The following is a 17628-nucleotide window of genomic DNA, read 5'->3' as shown; positions in this document are numbered from 1 at the left end:
TAAGGAGCTGGGAAAGCAAGTAGAAAAGACCAGAGGGAGTCCAAGTTCAAGTAAAATAAGAAAGAAAGGGAAAAAAAGAAGGTTTGAGCCAAAAATAACCGAGTTTGGCATGGAGAAACCGAAACCGTCCCAATTCAGGCACCGCCGGAAAATCACATGTGCGGGACGTCATCACTTCTTTTTATTCTCGGCTTCCATTTCTCGTTTGATTAATGACATTCCTGCTCTCTCCCTGTCAAACTTCGTTCTCTCCACAATGACTTCCAATCCTTCTACTACAGATACCACCACTCCTACTTCAACAAATAATACCACCACCCCCCTCCGCTACATCCGCTACAATGCCGCCCACGAAGACACCTACGTCCCCGCCATGCGCCAATTAATCTCCAAAGACCTGTCCGAACCCTACAGTATCTACGTCTACCGATACTTCCTCTACCAATGGGGTGATCTCTGCTTCATGGCCATGGACGACAACAACTCCGAGCTCCAATCCTCGTCGCCAATGGTCGGCGTCGTCGTGAGCAAACTGGAGCCGCATCGCGGTGGCCCCTTACGCGGATACATCGCTATGCTAGCCGTGCGCGAGGAGTATCGAGGCCAGGGGATAGCGACAAAGCTGGCTCGAATGGCGATTGATGCTATGGTGGAGAGAGGGGCGGATGAGGTATACCCCTACCCCAAGTTCCCCTTGGCCTTTGATCGTGTGGATATGCATGTGCACGTCCCGCTAACGATCTATTGATTGCAGATCGTGCTCGAAACTGAAACCACCAACACCGCCGCGATAAAACTTTACGAGCGGCTCGGGTTCCTGCGAAGTAAACGCCTGCATCGGTACTACTTGAATGGAAATTCGGCGTATCGGCTCGTGCTGTACTTGAAGGAAGGGGTTGGGTCGATGCGGACGAACATGGATCCATACGCTCAGCAAACAGGGCCACCTTATCCCTTGATTGAGGATAGAACGGACACGGTGGTGACGGCACCGGAGCCGGCGTTGTTGCATGAGAATGGGAAGTGGTAGAGCTTTATCTACCTTACATCCCTTTTGGACACCTTTCCCCCCCTTCTTGGATGGATGTAAATGACTGTAATGACTATGCTATGCTATGTTATGCTATGATGAAGATATGTATGTGGAATTGTTGGTCTGGTTTGGTCTGCTTGCATTGCATTGCATGTGTGCGGGGTTAGGTCGTGGATTATTATAGATACAATCTATTGCTGTTAGGATTCTATATGGTGGGGTGGTTCCAGGTCTATGTACAAAGTGTTATGTGATGTGATGTGAGGTGGACGGGAGTGAGGGCATAATGTACAAGATGTGTATATATAACAGGGCCATGGTGAAGCCACAATCGAGCAAATAACAAGAGAGACAGATCAAGCCGGATACATCGACTTCCGCACCGGCACGCGAATGGCATTCTGGACCAGCCAGTGTACCGGCCGCGGCACCTTCCGCCACTCCTGATCCAAGACCGAGGCTGCCTCCAACATAATTAACAACGGAAACTGCGGGCGATGCCAGGAACCGATCTCGATATCATGCTGCGTGAGCGCAGAGGCCACTTGGATCTGCTGCTCCCGCTCTTCGCCGCTGGGCTTATAGCCTGAACTTAGGTACGCGATGGGGTTGGAGCGATACTCCCGAGGTAGTTTGTCGAGCACGGTGGTCTGGAGTTTATGGTCGGGGCGATGCAGATCCAGTCCCACGATGACCTTGCCCGCACTCACATCCCAGATCGTATGGACGTTGGTCTCCGGCTTTCTGGGCACATTACGGATCAAGGAAGTCACGACCGTGCGCTTCATCTTATAGGTCACGTTTCCGGACATGCACGCGTACCTCCAGAGAACCCGGCAGATGTTATAGTATTGGCCCTTGAAAGCGACCAGGAAGAGCCGCTCCCATGCGTGCCGTTCGAGCTTCGTCTCAGGGCGCTCTAGGCAGCGGAAGAGATATCGCAGAGCGGTGGGCATGTCTGCTCGAAAAAGGGACAAAATTTGGGTAATGGTAGCACTGTTGAAGGTTAGATCGTTCTGCTTGCAGATCTCGAATAACCGGTCCAGGGCAGCAAAGTCTTTCAGCCGGACGATGACACCGAACATCTGGCTGATCAGGGATGGAACAAAACAGCTATCTCCGCAGGAGTCGGCGGTCTGCCTGATGAATGAATCCACACTCTTGCCACTTTCCAAGTGGGCTCGGAACGTGTTCGGCAGTGTCAGATGTAGCGCCGTCCGCATCGCACCCATGTTCTCCAGGTACCCGCGCTGCAGCATATATGTGACGAGGTCTGCTTTCGCCTTGGGGGCAACCAGGCAATCCAGCAGTGTGAGCCATGTATTGGGGTCCGGCCGAATGCTCAGCCGAGACATGGCCAGCAAGAACTGACGAAAGAAGCGGAGGTCTTGTCTCTTGGCTGCAGACTTCAGAAGGATATTAAAGGTATCCACCGTCGCAAGGTGTTCGGACTTGAGAAAGATGTCGCGGGCGGCGTTCAAAAACTCATGATCGAGCAGATACGACAGCGCTCGATTTAACGCAGCCGTTGACATAAAGCTGGAATAGGTCTCATTCCGGAACAGCTGTACAAGGGCCTTCGCCACTTGCTTCTGGTGCGAATAGGGGATTTTCGAGTTGTACGAAGGTTTCGATCTCGTCAATTCCTCCACATGTTCCGCGAAATCCCTAATCCCAGACAGATTCTTCCCAGCAGGCAAGACCATATGCAACTTCGCGGCCTGCTTGACAGCCGATTGTATATCCCAAACCCCTCGAACCAGCGGCACGGGAGCACCCTGACGCTTCATCGCCTCGATAGACGGGATAATCGGCGCAAGCGGGATTTGAATATCGACCAAGGGATCACTTTGTTCTTGCAGTCTTCTCGCCTGCGCAATCCTATCGCTCACCAACTCAACAACCCGCTCCGAGCCAGACAGAATCACTCTCCGAAACTGACCCTGGCTCTGCAGTGGGCGCAGCACATGCACCTTGCACCCGTTATGCACCGGCACATACCAAACATTCTCTTTCAACGCCATATCCGTCACGCCGGCCAAGAGCGCGATCGTCTCCTCCGGCACGAGCAACTCTTTCTGCTTGACGCCCTTCTTCGCCCAGACGTGCGTATCCTCATGCATCTTCTCCAACATCTCCCGAATCTTCGTCCACTTGTTCCATTGATTATTCTTCGCCTTGTCACGACCCTGACTCTGCTTCGTCAAAAACAGCCGATATCTCAACTTCCGTCGGTCACGGTGCGATAGTCGCTTCAGCGCAATAGCGGGCGTCGGTTCACCGGACGATCTCATACCCTTCCGACCCGCTGTCGGCTGAACTGGTCTCGTCTGTAGGTCGGAGAAGATGTTGAAGACGTGTCGTTCGCTCTTCACCTCGGTTTGCGGGTCATTGTCTAGTTCGTTATAGATGGATGCAGATCCGGTATCGGTATTCTCTTCACCACGCTTTCCTTTCTGTGGAGTATTGACATCTGCTGACTTCCCCTGCTCAGGCGGAACATCTTCCCCCTTCACCTCTGTCTTAACAGCAGCCTCCGCCGCCGTCGTCGAAACCCACCGTCTCGACGAGCTCCCAAACGAGAGCTTCCGTCCAGCCGGCGGCGGCGGCGGCGGCTGTCTCGCTACCGTCCTCCTTCCAGCATTATATGCATTCGCTTTCCCATTTCCACACTGCGAAGCCGAGGAAACAAGTCTCCGTTGTCGTACAGCCGAACCCACCCAGCGAGGGTACAGGAATAGGAGAGGTTCTTCGGGACTAGCCGCGACGGTGTCTAAGACGGTAGATAAACTACGTCTTTTCAGACACGGTCGACCACGAGATAACATGTGGGAAGAACACCAGCCAAGCGAGGGGGTGGAACTTGGGAGGCGTTGGTGCCGTGGCCGTGGTCGTTAGGACTCGAGAGATCGGAATGGCCGAGGGAGAGAGGCAGGGAGCTTCGGAGCCAAAAAAGTTATTACTGTTAGTTGTCGGGTTGGGGTTACCGGGGTTGGTAGGCGGTAGGCGGTCGTGGCTGGCATTTTTACTGCACCTCCGCGGTGCCAAGCATTGTACTCCGTATGTATATAGTCTTGAGATATCAATTGCAGATGATTTATTTGATGTGAAGACACTTCAATGATGACAGATGAATAATGATACAGATTCTACGCTAACCAAAGGATACTAATCCATCCACCCCATAACTCCATAGCCAATCCAATCAAGAAGAATACTGGAAAATATGCCCTTCCCTGCCTACCTCCGCCTCCTTAGGAATCCCCTTAATCTCCCCTCCATCGTCCATTGACTTAAATTCGAACCGGCCAGAGTATCTCGCCAATAGACTCCCGCGCTTAGACACGGGTGTTAAATCCAGCATCTCCATGCTCGATTTCCGGTTCTCGGTTCTTAGAACCCCGGGGCCAGTGAGATGGCGTCTCGCTGTTTCAGTGGCCTTTTGGAGATGATTCAGTTTGCGCTGCAACTCGGTGGCTTCGTTGCCGCTGGCTGAGGAGAGTCGCTGGGAGAGGGACTCGACGACGTCGGTGAGGTGGATCACGAAGTGCCAGCGAGAGGCTTGGAAGACGAACATAGACATGATTTCGGGGATCTGAACAGTTATAACAGTAGTCAGTATCTGCTGGAAGATATATATCGAGGGGAAAGGAAATGGTGATCTGAGGGTAAGCGTATAGGGGGACTACCTTCTCATCCAAATAAAACAACTCCTCGCCGCCCTCCTCGACGAACCGATCCAACGCATCCACCTTCTCGCGATCCACAATCGCTACTCTCAACGCATGCATCAGGGCCGGGACATCGGCTATCTCCTCTATCGGCACCTCCTCTTCCTCCCTAGCAGTCGTCGCGGTCGTCGTCCGACCCAAACTCGTAGCTCCATACCCACCACCACCAACCTCACTAACCGGCCTCTTTTTCTTCTTCCCTGAATGAATCGTGAAATAGTCCTCATTCAACCTATGCGCCATCTCCAACCCCGTCCGTCCATGTCTATCCACCAGCCGTTTCGTCCTCACTCGGACCCATCTGCGCCGGCGCACAAACGAATGAAACCACGGATGTGACCCATGCCATGCCGTCGACTTGAAAGAGAACGAATACTGCCATCCCTGGTCGTCCACGTCGCCGGACATATCGACGTACCAGGACCGCCAGGCCCACACCCAGCTGGGGTCGGGCACTTGCGCGTTTGTGATGTCCACGGGGCTGTCGCGCAGATCGGCGGTCTGCCAGGCGGAGGGGTCGAAGTTGAGGAGGGAGCTGTGCGAGTAGAGGGGGATGCCGAAGAAGAACCACCCGCGTTGGTTCTCGTAGAGGATGTCGAGCTCGGTGTTGGGTTTGAGGCCGGTGAGTTTTGTGGGACCGTGGGAGTGTGTAGTGGTGGTGTTGGTGAGGGTGCTTTCGGGGGCGAAATCTGTGGCGCTTATGTCGTGCGAAGGGGGTGAGGGTTGTTGGCTGGGACTGCGGCTTTGGCTGTCGCTTTGACTTTGGTATTGCGAGGGGGGGTTGCTGGTGGTGGTTGCTGTTTCTGTAGTGAAGAGATCTGTTTCTGGTCTTTCTGAGGGGCGTCGGCTGGATGATGGTATGTTCTCCTCCCCCTCATTATTGTTGTAGTTGTAGTTGTCGTTGTCTTCATCATCGGTCGTGAGACCTAATCGATCCGGTTGCCATTTAGCGTACTTGCGCTTCTTGAGCTCGCCGCGAATTGATCTTTTCGTCCATTTTCGGGAGACGTGGCTGCCGCCGTTTGTTGTAGCGGTGGGAGTTTCTGAGTGACGGCGACGGGGCGCAGTGTTATCGATGAGGGCGATGGAGCTGCTTGTGTTGGACTGGTCGTTGTTATCCATTGTAGATGCCCCCTTACTATTCAGTGTATGCAGAGGCCAATCTTATAATAACTATGAATTATAACTGAAATAGAAAAAGGGTGCCGATCATCGCAGCGAAAATAAGGCCATTCTGCAGGGATAGAATAGTGTTGTATGTGAGACAAGACAACTGGACTAGCTGGAGATTAAAAGGGGACACTCCAATTAGAATAGTAAGGAATAAGTTATTCTTGTAGCCTGCAAGAAGAAGAGGCTATATAAAGCAACAAGGCATTTAAATTAAGTAAAACATTCAATGAAATGGTGCGACAAACTCACTACCCACCGGAACCTGCCTGGTTGGGAGAAACGAAGATGATGAAGAAAAGTAAGTTAGTAGTTCGTTGCAAAGCAAGGCATGGAATGGGAACTACTTTTCCTCACCTTCCCGATTTCGATCAATGATGACATCGTTTGCGGGGCGATCGACGCTACTTTATGCCTGAGGCAGAGACTTCACTTCGTGTCCCTTAGTGCCTCAGGCACGAATGAATGGCTAGATTGCTATCGTATCTCCGCATCACAATCATCAAACATACTCTGGACGCGTTTCCCCTCCCTCCTCACCACTATTTCTCCCCCCACCAACACCACCACTTATACCCCCACCGACACACCAAAGAGAAAAAAAAACATAAAATAAAAGAAAGAGAATAGAAAATGTCCACCGACCACCACCGCAAAATCGAACTCCAATCGCCCGCGGACTTCACCTACCTCTACGCCAACACCGTCGCGCTCTCACGAGCAAAACTCGACCTCCACCTGCCCCCGTCCGCGAACCCCAACGATGGACCGGATCCAATGCGCGAGCGAGTGCGAGAATTAGTCGATGAGGTAAATACCTTATCCCTTCCTCCCTTCCTCCCAAGGTCTCTCATTCACCATCATACATTTTGCAATGTCTAACAATAACCGCTCCCAGTACATAAACCGCACCTTCAACTCCGCCTCCCCCTCCATAAGCATCAACGGTCTCGACTCCACATCCCCGGAATGGCCCTTCCCCGCGGCCTTCACAGCCCCCACAGAACAAGTGGAATACGAAGCGTACGACGGAAAACTAGCATCGCGGGTAACGTCTCTGTATGCGCAATTGGAGTCGTTGACGACGACGGTGGCGCAATTGAGACGGGATGCGCCGGGCCGGGCGGCGAAGGCGTATGCGGAGCAGTTGAGGAGGGCGTTGAGGGAGGATGAACAGGAAACAGAAGAGGAGGAGGAGGAGGAGGAGGAGGAGATGAAGGAGGAGGAAGATGAAGAAGGGCAGCAGCAACAGGGTGGGGACCAGGATACGGAGATGACTGATGCTGGGAGCACAACGGCAAGTACACAAAGGAAAGGGCCGATGACGAGATCGCGGGCGAAATTGGAGGTTTCGCTGGGGACGGAGAATGAGGCGGAGAGGTGGCGGAGTGGGGAGATGGCGGAGGTGTATGAGGATGCGTTGCGGACGTTGTTGCGGCTTCAAGGTGAGGGGGTATCTGGGGCGGAGGTGGATTCGAGTGGTGATGGGGCGGATGGGAATGCTCTTTCTTCGACGCTGGGGAAGGCCGAGAGGGCTGGGCGGGCTGTCGAGGTGGTGGAGAAGAAGAAGGATAAGAAGAAATGAGTGTTTGTTTAGGCTTGTCTGCTTATCACTGGGTTGTTTATTCCGTTCTACTGGGTTTGGTCGGCGTCTGCAGGGGTCTTGGGATGATACCAATCGGTTTACGATGTGTTTGCAACATGAATACATGATCTGCATCTCGGTGCTTTAAAGGACGCTTCTGCAACATTCACTCTAACGCTATCTGAGTGTATACCCTGGTTCTACCTAGAGCATCCTGACCACGTAACACTTTTATCTTCTGTCCGCTATTACTGCCCCGGCTCCAATCTATAAAAAGCACCTCGCGCCGCTCATATGGTGTTTGATATCTGACTGCAAAAGGAAAACAAGCACGACCAAAAACAAAACACATAATAATAGGACCGCGGAATCCCCTGAAACAACTCTCAACTATCCTTCCAGCACGTATCTTGAGAGTTGAAAAGAAAGTAGACAGGCACCCGCGGCGTACCTCTCCCTAGCAAAACAGTTCTAGAAACAAAAGAAGGGATATAGATCGGCAAGATAGTGCCTGAAGCTTTTACCATATTGATCCAAGATGTAGAACGAAAAGAAACAGAAACGGTGGATGAAACAAAGCCTCTATGCGGTGGCCTGAGCCTCAGCCTCCTTCTCCGCAGCAGCCTCAGCAGCAGCCTCAGCAGGAGCCTCAGCAGCAGGCTCCTTCGGGGCAGCCCACTTGGGGGTCTTGGCCCACTCAGACTCCTGCCACGGGCCCATGTCGCTAAGCTCGCAGCCTCCGGCGCACGTGCAGGTACCGCCGAACTCAACAGGGAGGTTCTCAGCGGGGACCTGAGCCAGCAGCTCCTTCTTGTAGTTGGAGCCGAGGACGTGGATCTTGTTCACGGTCACCGGATCAAGGAAGCCCTTGACCACGCTGAACACGCTGCTGAAGCCCCAGGGGGCGTTGATCAGGTAAAGCTTGCCCAGACGCTCGGGGTAGTAGTTCTGGGAGATGGCAGACGCCTGCTTGACATAGCCGTAGACGGAGGGGACGCTGGTGATACCGACACCCTTCAGGTCCATGATGGTGCAGCAAGTCTCAAGCAGCTTACCAGCCTTGCGCGAGCAGGCGGGCAGACGGGGGTCGGCAAGCTTCTCATACTCGGTCACGAGGTTCTGGAGCATGCGCTCGCCGGTGGTGATCTTGTACATGGCATTGAGGTCAATCTTGCCCAACTTCTCGATGTAGACAGGACGGCCATCCTATTCGGGATCCCGATCGTTAGCGTCTCGACCAGTCTAGCGGTGGAGGAAAAAGCGGTCTGTTCAAGTCACGCACCTTGTCCGTCTTGTGGTAGTACTGAGGGTAGTATTCGAAGACCTTAGCCTTCTCGGGGTACTCGAAAGTGCGGACCAGCTCATCAGTACCGAACTCTTTCCGCCACTTCTCGCAGTCGACGAACCTTTATTTCCAAGATAGGATGTTAGCGCGCGCTTTGAACGGTTCAAGTCTCCATGATCACTGAGCATCTCGGAGCGAAGTCTCCGTGAAATAGGAGGCAAAAAAAAAAAAAAAATAATGCAAGACAGACTTTCAACGCCGTCTTCCCAGTAGCATCCGCTTACGCGTAGGCCCCAGTCACTGGCGCTAGTCGTCACAATAGTCAGGGAGCAAATACGTACATGGTCTTGGCAGCAGCGACATCAAACTTCCGGGCTCTCAGGAAACGCAACAGCGTCAGAGTATCCAGCCTCTCGGTGTAGCCAAGTTGTTCCAGCTCGGCCCGGAGCTGCTCTACCTTCGCATCCTGCTCCGGGGTGGTGTGGCCAGGGTGGCCGGGCTGGGCTTCCGGCGCGGTGGTCGGGAAATCGTAGTCATCGTACTTGGACTGGGGGGCCGCCATTGTGAAGGTGATGGTGGGTGAAGAGGGTTGGGGGAAAGGAAGAGTAAAAGAGGGTTGAGAGAAAGTTATAGACCCGAAGGCGGGATGAGTTGATGTTCAAAAGGGAGGAGGAGGAGAAGGAGGCAAGAGGAGAAATCGGGCGGTGCAGGGGGGGAGAGGAGGAGGAGGAGAGAGAGAGGGGAGTGGGGAGGGACAATTAAGCGGGATGTCGCAGATAGCAGCGGTTAAGGGGAAGGAGAAGAGGAGGACCAACTGCCCGGAATATGAACAACTAATCTGGAAATTAACCAGAGGCGAAATACAGAGGAAAATTGAACAGAAAGAGGCAAAAAAGAAATAATAGAAAAAAGCCAGAAGGCGAGAAAGAAATGAGACGGCGGACGGAAACAGTCAAACTTAGACGGGAATCCAACTTTCCTACTACTGGCGTTGACCACTCACTACGACTGAAATGACTGCCTACCAAACTGCCTACTGGATGTTCAGTGGCAGCAGTCGGCCTGAATTGGGTGCCTGAAAACCGAGGGGCGGCGCGTAAAGCGGTCAACTACTTGTCCATTTCCCCCTTCTATACGGAGGACTCTGAGGCGTCATGCATGGCTGCATCTGTTTCATCATCGATTCAAAGTACTACTTGATTAGGAGGCATCCTGCCGCATGATCATCATTCCCATTCACCCCCTCAGAAGCCCCTGGTTTGCGACCACCGAAGCCTCTCCTACGCCAATGCGCCCTCTCGTTTCAGGGCGGTCGCGCCGTTGCCATTCTGTGCCCCGGCGGCAGTGACGTAGGGGTTTAGATCAATGCTGGTGGTCTCTGGGCAACTTGGCCGAATATCACTCGGCGGAAATTGCTAGCCAATAACCCCGACGATCGAATCACCTACATCGCCAGATACGAACAACGCAGGTCGATCACATTACCCAAAAGAATCGAAGAATCCTAAACAATGTCTGGTCTTTGCCGACTGTTCGCGGGCCCAGACACCACAGAGCATCATCCTCATTAAAAGCCATATAATATATGATTCCGGGGAATTCACAACGCTAAATCCAAGGCATACTAGTACACATAAACACAAGGTAACATGACGGCCGGCTTCATTAGAGCCGCTGAAGCAACACAGCGCACCAATCTCATCAAACCGCACTGACCCAATAAAAGACACTCGAGCGCAATATCATTCAACGGGGTATAGCCGTCGCGAGGACAAAACGAAAACGCAACACTGCTCAAACAAACCCTGCTCATGACCACTCACCCCCGAGCCAGCGAGGAAAGAGTCCAGGACCACATGCTTGGGATTGACAGAGCCGGTCGCCTCACCACATTACTGCCCCGCATAGGAGCCCTATCTTAACGAAATCGGACATAACGAGAACAAAAAAAAAAAAAGCAACTCATCTTATGCATCCATAGTCGACCCGCACCACGCCTGGGTGGCGAGCCGCATGGTGAAGTGTACAAATCAATCGTCCGTCCCCAGGTCATAACGTAGAATAGACGATCCAAATAGATAACACTGCCACGGTCTTCCGGGCATGTTGGCGTATTTCCAAGGCCAATTGTCGGTCATCAAATTGGCGACTTGATAGCCCCGAGACCGAAGGCTGGCCCCATCTTGAGGCTTGCCGGTGACTATCCGCTCCGTTTCATAGACGTCGTGATAGAGTGTAGAAGAGAGGCCATCGATGCGGTCTCTCTACCACCCTTTCTTTCGTGCAAATCGTTTGTTCAAAAGTAGAAGCACCTTCGAGACATTGAATTGGACATACTCCAGATCCAAGTCCTCCTGGTTGTCCTTTTGCATTTCGAGCAAATCATCAAGCTTGAGATCCAGCTCCAAAAGACCACGAGCACGGCCTGACAGTTGGGTTAGTAAAGAAGCAGAAGAAGAGAGGTTTAAAGCCACTGCTCACCTTTGTAATGCAGGCTGATGACAAAAGTGCCTGGCAAAGGACTCTTGAACATAAAGTAGATGTTTGCTCGTCGATTCTCTGGAACGTTACTCTTGCGAATGACACCTTCCTTTTCAAGCTGCTGGTGCGTGAACTTGTACGGTCCGAGCTCCTGGTGCTTCTGCTGTTTCCGCTGCTTGCCCTCGGACTGACTGCGGACGTTGTGAAGATACGACTTGTACGTTTCCAGCTGGCCCACCAAGTATGCGTTATGGTCGCGTATGGTGGCAAAAACTTCTTCCAGTTTCTTCGTCTCCTTCAAGACGTTTTCTTTCAGGCCGCCTAGGTACTCCAATTCCTGTTCAACCTCGTCCCGCAGGAGACTGAAGTCATTGGCACGTTCGATGACGCCCAATTTCATCAATTGATCGAGCAGTTCTATAGTGCGGATTCCTTTCCGGACCATTACCGCATCGTTCTTAAGAGTCGCAGCGCTCTCTGCAATGAGATAGAGCCGTAGTGGACGACGCATTGCCGGGTGTTTCGGAGGGAGGGACCGCAAAATCTGGACGAAGGTGGATTTGGCCTCCATGAAGAAGACTTCTTCTTGGGTGATATCCAAGGCCGCGGTCAAATCATCTAGAGAAGTCTCCCAGCGGCTAAACAAGGGCACTGTAATGGTCCTATTCTCCTTCCGGGGGACCTGTGGTGGCGCAGCACCAAGCTCCTGCAGGAGTTCATTGAGATGGGAGTGCTGGTCCTGGGCCAAAGCCAAGCTGTGCTTCTCCAGCAAGGCGTGGGTGGCGTACATCTCGTTGAGGGTAATCTGTAACTCCAGGTCCCGCTTCGAGAGCGCGACGTAGTTGTCCATCTCCAAGCTCTCGTAGAAATCTTGTACATCGCACAGATCAAGCATGAACTTGTTCACGCGCTCTTTGTTTTGCTGGATGAAAGGCTGAAGTTTCGCCATATAAGGCTCCTTGGCATACGAGGGTTTGTTCGCCAAGTTCTGAAGCATCTTCGCGATCAGAGTCAACGTGCGCCGGGGTTTCTCCGTGGGCGTCGATTCGATTAACATATACGAGCGGGGCGTGACAATGGCGGGGTTGATGAAGCGAAGGAAGAAGAATCCTCCAATTAGGGTACAGATGGTCTGATCTTGAGCGTCCGGGTACTTGCGTCGGGACAAGCTTCTGATCTGCTTGCATATCCACCGGATGCCGTATGGTGTCTCCTCCACGGACTCGATAATTATGTTCAAGAAGCGGTTGGCATAGTCGGTGAGCATCTTCAACCGCGGTTCGATGATGGCCTGCACCTGCGCATTTGCCGCGGCATCTTCCGCCGTAACAGACCTCTGAAGACTTTCTGGCAACGAGCCCTGCTCCTCTTCGATCTGTTTCACCATGGTTTCGTACACTTTGAGCGGGTTGATCTCCAAGTCGACGTCGCGCAGCTCGATCAGGGCATTGATCTGGTCGGCAAGGACTTGTTTCAGGTAACTCTGGCCAGGACCGCGCCGGGTGTAGGTGGTCATCATGCGGGAAACAGGGGTATTCTGGCGCAAGAGTGACGAGTACTCCGGAGTGTTATCAAACTGGTAGGTGAGGACAGACTGAAACATGGTAAGTAGCAGGTGTTCTTCACGACTCTCGTACTGATTACCGTAAATAGTAAACATCACGGTTTGCAAGAGGGAGTCGATCTCGGACATGGAGACTAGACGGCACAGGTGGGCGATGTGACGGGGTTCGGACTGAAGGAGGAAGAGAAGATTGCCGTACTTCTGTGTTCGCTCATCGTTAGGAAAGAATCCCTCCTGGGGATCTATGGCATCGTCGAGGTGACTGGCAACTTCGTTTTGCTGGTACTGTCAGGAACTACCCACGCGAGACAGAGGGATCAATTCTTACTTCTTCCAGAGCCATACGGTTTTGGATTAGCAGCGCTATCCGTGAATCCAAATACCGCACATCTTTTTCCAGGACGAAATTCTTCTTCGATTGAGTGGAGATCTTGGCCTTCAGTTCGCGCAAATATATTTGAGCTGTCCCACACAATGTCAGCAAGCGTGTCCAAGTCAAAACAGGTTCCAACCAAATCCAATGACTAACCTCTCGCCAGATCGTCTGATATATCCAAGTCTCTATCCTTCGCGTTCATGGACATGTACAGCGCAGTGACTGACAGCCGCTTCGACTGGCGGAGGGACCGCGTATCGTGGGAAGACATGGTGTTTTGGCGTGTGACGGGCTGAAAGGAAGAAGACGAGGAAGTCGAGGCTCTCGAAGCGGGTTGAAGCATCGTAGCAACGGACATTATGTGCAAGAAAGGAGCGTGGTAAAGTGTGTGCCGAGATCGAGCAGCACACGATTGGGCGTTCAGGCGCGATATATGCGGGCGAACAATCAACTACACCGACGCTCGACACCTTCAATATCGCAATGAGGACAATTCGAGCAGTAGTCGCGAAGTTTATGTCTCTAACAACCACTGATCATTTGGAACAAAGCAAGCGAGTGCAGCGACGTAACGCAGATGTTCCAAAAACCCCCTTATCGGACGTGTGGGAAGGCTGTAGCTGTCGAGGCGAACGAGCAATCGGAGCGAGCTCTGTGCACGGTTGGTGAGTTAACGGCGTTGGCAACCTCGAGACGTGGACGCCGCTAGTCGCGTAAGAGAGGGAGTAAAAATAGGATGGAGAAAAAGTAAAGGGCGATCGGAATGGAGGATTAACGTGAAGCGGAGCGCGATGGATGCGATCAACAGGAGGCGTCTCAGATACTGCCCGGCGGTTATAAGGGTTAACTTGGAGAGCAGCAAAGATAGGCGGTGGGAATAATTCCGAATCGGAGAGGGACGGAGGAGTTGTAGAGGAGATTAAAGAGATGGGTTGTGGTATGGAAGAGGAAATTTCCCACTGCCGAAGAGGGAAGGAGGCGCAAGGCAAGGATGGGAAGGATTAATTAATGATCGATGAAGAGTGTGAAAGAGAGAGACTGGAGGGGGGAGGGAGGCAGGCAGGAGAAAAGATGCCGGTCGGATGCAGAGGAAAATCAATCAGGGCAACCTCCCAAGGAAGCAAGTCACTAACCAACAGGGGGAAGGGATCGGAATGACAGTGAATTAAGAAGGGAGTGGGTGATCAGGAAAAGAAAGTAATAAGGGAGAGAACAAGTGCGGTGAATAAAAAAAATAATAATTAGAGATCCCAATCAATCAACTTTGTAGAATGCCGTAGGATATCAGAGTGGAAAGTTGACAATGGGTGAAGGGGATTACGACGACGACAGCAGAACAAAGAGGGTACAACTGGAGTGATGGAAGTGTTGAAGAGGGAAAATCAATAATAATAATAAATAATAATGATCATTAAGGGAAGAATAAGAAGAATGGGTATTGAGCCGGTGCTCCAGATCCAGGAGAAACAAGAGAGGGAGGGGGGAAAAAAAGGCACAGGATGGTTCGCGAGTGGACTAAAGGAGGGGAGAAATAAATCCGCTCGAACCCTCAAGACGGCGTTTACGGTTGGTTAAGGGTGGAGTTGGTTTCCGTGACTTGCAGCGGACGGGATGGAGGGCCAAGCAGGTACCACTGCCACTAAACAAAGTAGATACTTTTTAGTCGCGCGAGGATTCAAATTTCGTCAGGGCAGTTTGACCTTGAGTACTAGTAGTATGTCTGGTGGACCTGCATTTAGTCTACACCTGCATCAACATCATGCTGAGTCGCTGAGTAGTAGTAGTAGTAGTAGTTTTCTTTCTTTCTGGTCATTACTTTTTTTTTTGGGTAAACGTGTTTCTCAAAAGTGACAAATTCTCCTACTTGCATGTATCATCATCTGTATTTTTCTATTTCTTTTTCCTTTTCCCTATTTCTTTCCACCGTGTGTACCAACCACTGACTAAGTATTGCATGAGAGAGGGGGGGAAAGGAAAGGAAAAAAGGGAACGGAGCACAGGGTGGCCCAACGGTTGAACGGATTACATGAAGGCCCTCTCTCCACCCAGGCAGCCCCAGAGACCCAGTGAACAATTCCTGTTCCTGAAATTGGTCCCTACGGTCTTGGTCTGTCGGTCTGTCGGTCTGTTCCTCCCTCAGGGATTATTAGTTAGTATCTTCCCACCCACCACCACCAGCACCACCAGCACACGCCTCCTGATTTTTAAAGGACCGGTCAATCCATTCCGCTTCCAGCTGACTGACAGCCAGATATCGAGACAGACGAGGTTGAATTAATCAATGCGTCATGACTGTCAATCCAAGACAAAGAATTTAGAGACATTCTCCAGGTCAGATGTTTGGGATATAATAGCTAGCTTATACCCATGGACGGAGACATAAATTAGCGTTCCTCCAATTCCATTTACCGCTTTGGGTATTTCTTCCCCTCCCTCCCTCCCTCTCTCGTTCAAACCTTGAACTTCACCCTCACCCCTCTATGAGAATACTTTCTTATCCAAACAACAGACAAACAATTCCGATTACTTATACATTATAAATAAGTAAAATACAGTAGTATCCATAAACAATCATCCGGATCGACCCCGTCCCCCCAAATAATGATATCCGGATGATCGTCTGCCGCCGCTTCTTGACCGTCGGATGATCGCCCATGCAAGAAGACGCAAGGGGAAAAACCCAGCGGAGCCCACGGCTTGCACGTACCGTAACCGGGGGGTGCAGATAGATACTTAGTATCCGTACTCCATAGTAGCGCGTAGGTTCGGAGTTAAGCACACGAAAAAGCGACCCTAGCCTAACTAGATAGTGAGATTCCACGTAGAAGAGAGACTAGCATTACTTGCAACAGTAGTAGTAGCAGCAGCCTTCCCATTTGTCACAGTAAAAACATAAAGTAAAAAATGATAATAACTTAAGATGCTATCTTAATCTTTTTTAGTGCATCAGCCCATCGCATGGCACATTCCAAGGTTTTGCAGGAAATGTTTAATTTCGCATGACCTGAGTAGTTAGTGTTGTAGATACTTTGTAGTTAGTCAGTCCCTTTTCCCCATCCGTCCGCGCGCCCTCTCTCTCTTTCTCTCGTTTTTACCCCTGGCCCAATGCTTCTCCGTCCACGGGTACCTGAGTCCCCGTAAGTCGGTAATCTGTTGCCACCACCCACACCCACCCACTCCTCTCAAGTCGGGTCGGGGGTTTACACTGTAAGAGAGGAGGGGGAAAAAAAAGAGGGGATCTACTCCGTACTGGATAGTACGACGCGGCACTAGTCTGAACTACTTGTTACTGCACACGCAACCGTGCAGAGAGAAAGTGGAGGGAAGGAAAAGAATAAAAAAAGAAAAAAGAAATAATAATGATGCACAAAATCTCGAGAAAAACCTGATCAGTGCCTTCCGAACTTTATCTTTTTGAATTCCATCCATGGCATCGCTTTTTTGAGTTATGACCCATAGGTCAATCATCCTGTCATGGGAGACATGATGGCGAGGCAGCACAAAATTCTAGAGGAGGGGGGGAAGAGGGGGGCAGGCAGGCATGACTTACTCCGTAGTTCGTTTACCTGCAGGGCGCCAGTTCCAAACTAACTTTAGCCACTCTCTCACTTGATGGAAGTGAGAGAGAGTTTGGTACCACCAGTTCACTACTGCCGGGATAAGATTGGTGAGACGAAGTTGCCGGGGGCGGAGTATGACTGAATCTTAAAAAGGACCAAGTTTCAGATTTGCGCGATTCGAGTCATCCATCCATGGATTGGACGGGAGTGCATGTGTGGTACCTGCAGTTGGTGGCTTTCATTTTAGTACGTACATTAGGCCGCCTGACAAGATTGATTGATTGTTTGCTTCGCGTAGGAGGGAGAATTTGAAATCGAAACCTCGTGTGTCGGAATGGTATGGTTTCATTGGCTTTTTCTCCTAAGGGGTCTGAATCATTTGGTTAAATATCTGACTAGTTTGATTTGATCCCTTCTTATTTACTTGCTCTATGTGCCTGCTCCGTAGAGTCGTAGTAATTTTGCCCACAGTAGATAAATCTAGCCTGCAGATTTGCAATTCTCGCGTAGCACAGGATCTCAAGCATGTCTAGGAAAACGAGTCGGGTAATTATGTGGAATTAATGAGCGATAATGCAAGCCTATGACGATGCAGCATTGCGATGCGAGACATTTGAGATACGATCAATGTCGGGTGGGTAATTGTCCTCGTGAGCGGGGGGTTTTCATACTTAGTAGAGATTCTACACGGTATCCTCCCTCCTTATCAGGATCGGCTATCTGCCAAGTTGGATTCTGCTCTTCGCATACCAAGCACACATGATAAATTTTGCCACTGGATTGTATCTAATTATCTGTTGTTCTTGGCCTGAAAATCTTCAAAAAAAAAAAAAAAAAAAAAAA

General features: G+C 51.2%; 7 protein-coding genes across 7 annotated transcripts; 3 read left to right on the top strand and 4 right to left on the bottom strand.

Moving 5' to 3' along the window:
- Nucleotides 1–256: 256 nt before the first annotated feature.
- Nucleotides 257–1030, top strand: An16g03630 (uncharacterized protein; the record flags this gene model as incomplete). Its single annotated transcript, XM_001397638.1, has 2 exons — nucleotides 257–670; nucleotides 755–1030. 2 exons carry the CDS (start codon nucleotides 257–259, stop codon nucleotides 1028–1030), a joined length of 690 nt encoding a protein of 229 aa, XP_001397675.1.
- Nucleotides 1031–1389: 359 nt separating this feature from the next.
- On the bottom strand, nucleotides 1390–3861 carry An16g03620 (uncharacterized protein; the record flags this gene model as incomplete). Its single annotated transcript, XM_001397637.3, has 1 exon — nucleotides 1390–3861. One exon carries the CDS (start codon nucleotides 3859–3861, stop codon nucleotides 1390–1392), a length of 2472 nt encoding a protein of 823 aa, XP_001397674.1.
- A 377-nt stretch (nucleotides 3862–4238) lies between these two features.
- On the bottom strand, nucleotides 4239–5886 carry An16g03610 (uncharacterized protein; the record flags this gene model as incomplete). The annotated part of the gene is made up of 2 exons (XM_001397636.1): nucleotides 4239–4628; nucleotides 4723–5886. The coding sequence occupies 2 exons, from the start codon at nucleotides 5884–5886 to the stop codon at nucleotides 4239–4241; spliced, it is 1554 nt and encodes a 517-aa protein (XP_001397673.1).
- Nucleotides 5887–6567: 681 nt separating this feature from the next.
- An16g03600 (uncharacterized protein) lies at nucleotides 6568–7519 on the top strand (the record flags this gene model as incomplete). The annotated part of the gene is made up of 2 exons (XM_001397635.1): nucleotides 6568–6744; nucleotides 6833–7519. 2 exons carry the CDS (start codon nucleotides 6568–6570, stop codon nucleotides 7517–7519), a joined length of 864 nt encoding a protein of 287 aa, XP_001397672.1.
- Nucleotides 7520–8101: 582 nt separating this feature from the next.
- On the bottom strand, nucleotides 8102–9366 carry An16g03590 (uncharacterized protein; the record flags this gene model as incomplete). Its single annotated transcript, XM_001397634.3, has 3 exons — nucleotides 8102–8725; nucleotides 8802–8925; nucleotides 9146–9366. The coding sequence occupies 3 exons, from the start codon at nucleotides 9364–9366 to the stop codon at nucleotides 8102–8104; spliced, it is 969 nt and encodes a 322-aa protein (XP_001397671.1).
- A 1702-nt stretch (nucleotides 9367–11068) lies between these two features.
- Nucleotides 11069–13583, bottom strand: An16g03580 (uncharacterized protein; the record flags this gene model as incomplete). Its single annotated transcript, XM_001397633.3, has 4 exons — nucleotides 11069–11229; nucleotides 11286–13128; nucleotides 13178–13311; nucleotides 13379–13583. 4 exons carry the CDS (start codon nucleotides 13581–13583, stop codon nucleotides 11069–11071), a joined length of 2343 nt encoding a protein of 780 aa, XP_001397670.1.
- Nucleotides 13584–13708: 125 nt separating this feature from the next.
- On the top strand, nucleotides 13709–15295 carry An16g03570 (uncharacterized protein; the record flags this gene model as incomplete). Its single annotated transcript, XM_059745053.1, has 6 exons — nucleotides 13709–13886; nucleotides 14067–14162; nucleotides 14285–14385; nucleotides 14496–14570; nucleotides 14802–14852; nucleotides 15185–15295. 6 exons carry the CDS (start codon nucleotides 13709–13711, stop codon nucleotides 15293–15295), a joined length of 612 nt encoding a protein of 203 aa, XP_059602747.1.
- Nucleotides 15296–17628: the final 2333 nt, after the last annotated feature.

The sequence above is a fragment of the Aspergillus niger genome (assembly GCF_000002855.4).
Source record: "Aspergillus niger supercontig An16".
Taxonomy (NCBI): Eukaryota; Fungi; Ascomycota; class Eurotiomycetes; order Eurotiales; family Aspergillaceae; genus Aspergillus; species Aspergillus niger.
The sequence above is the reverse complement of the archived record's forward strand: the minus strand, read 5'-3'. Positions and strand labels throughout refer to the sequence as shown.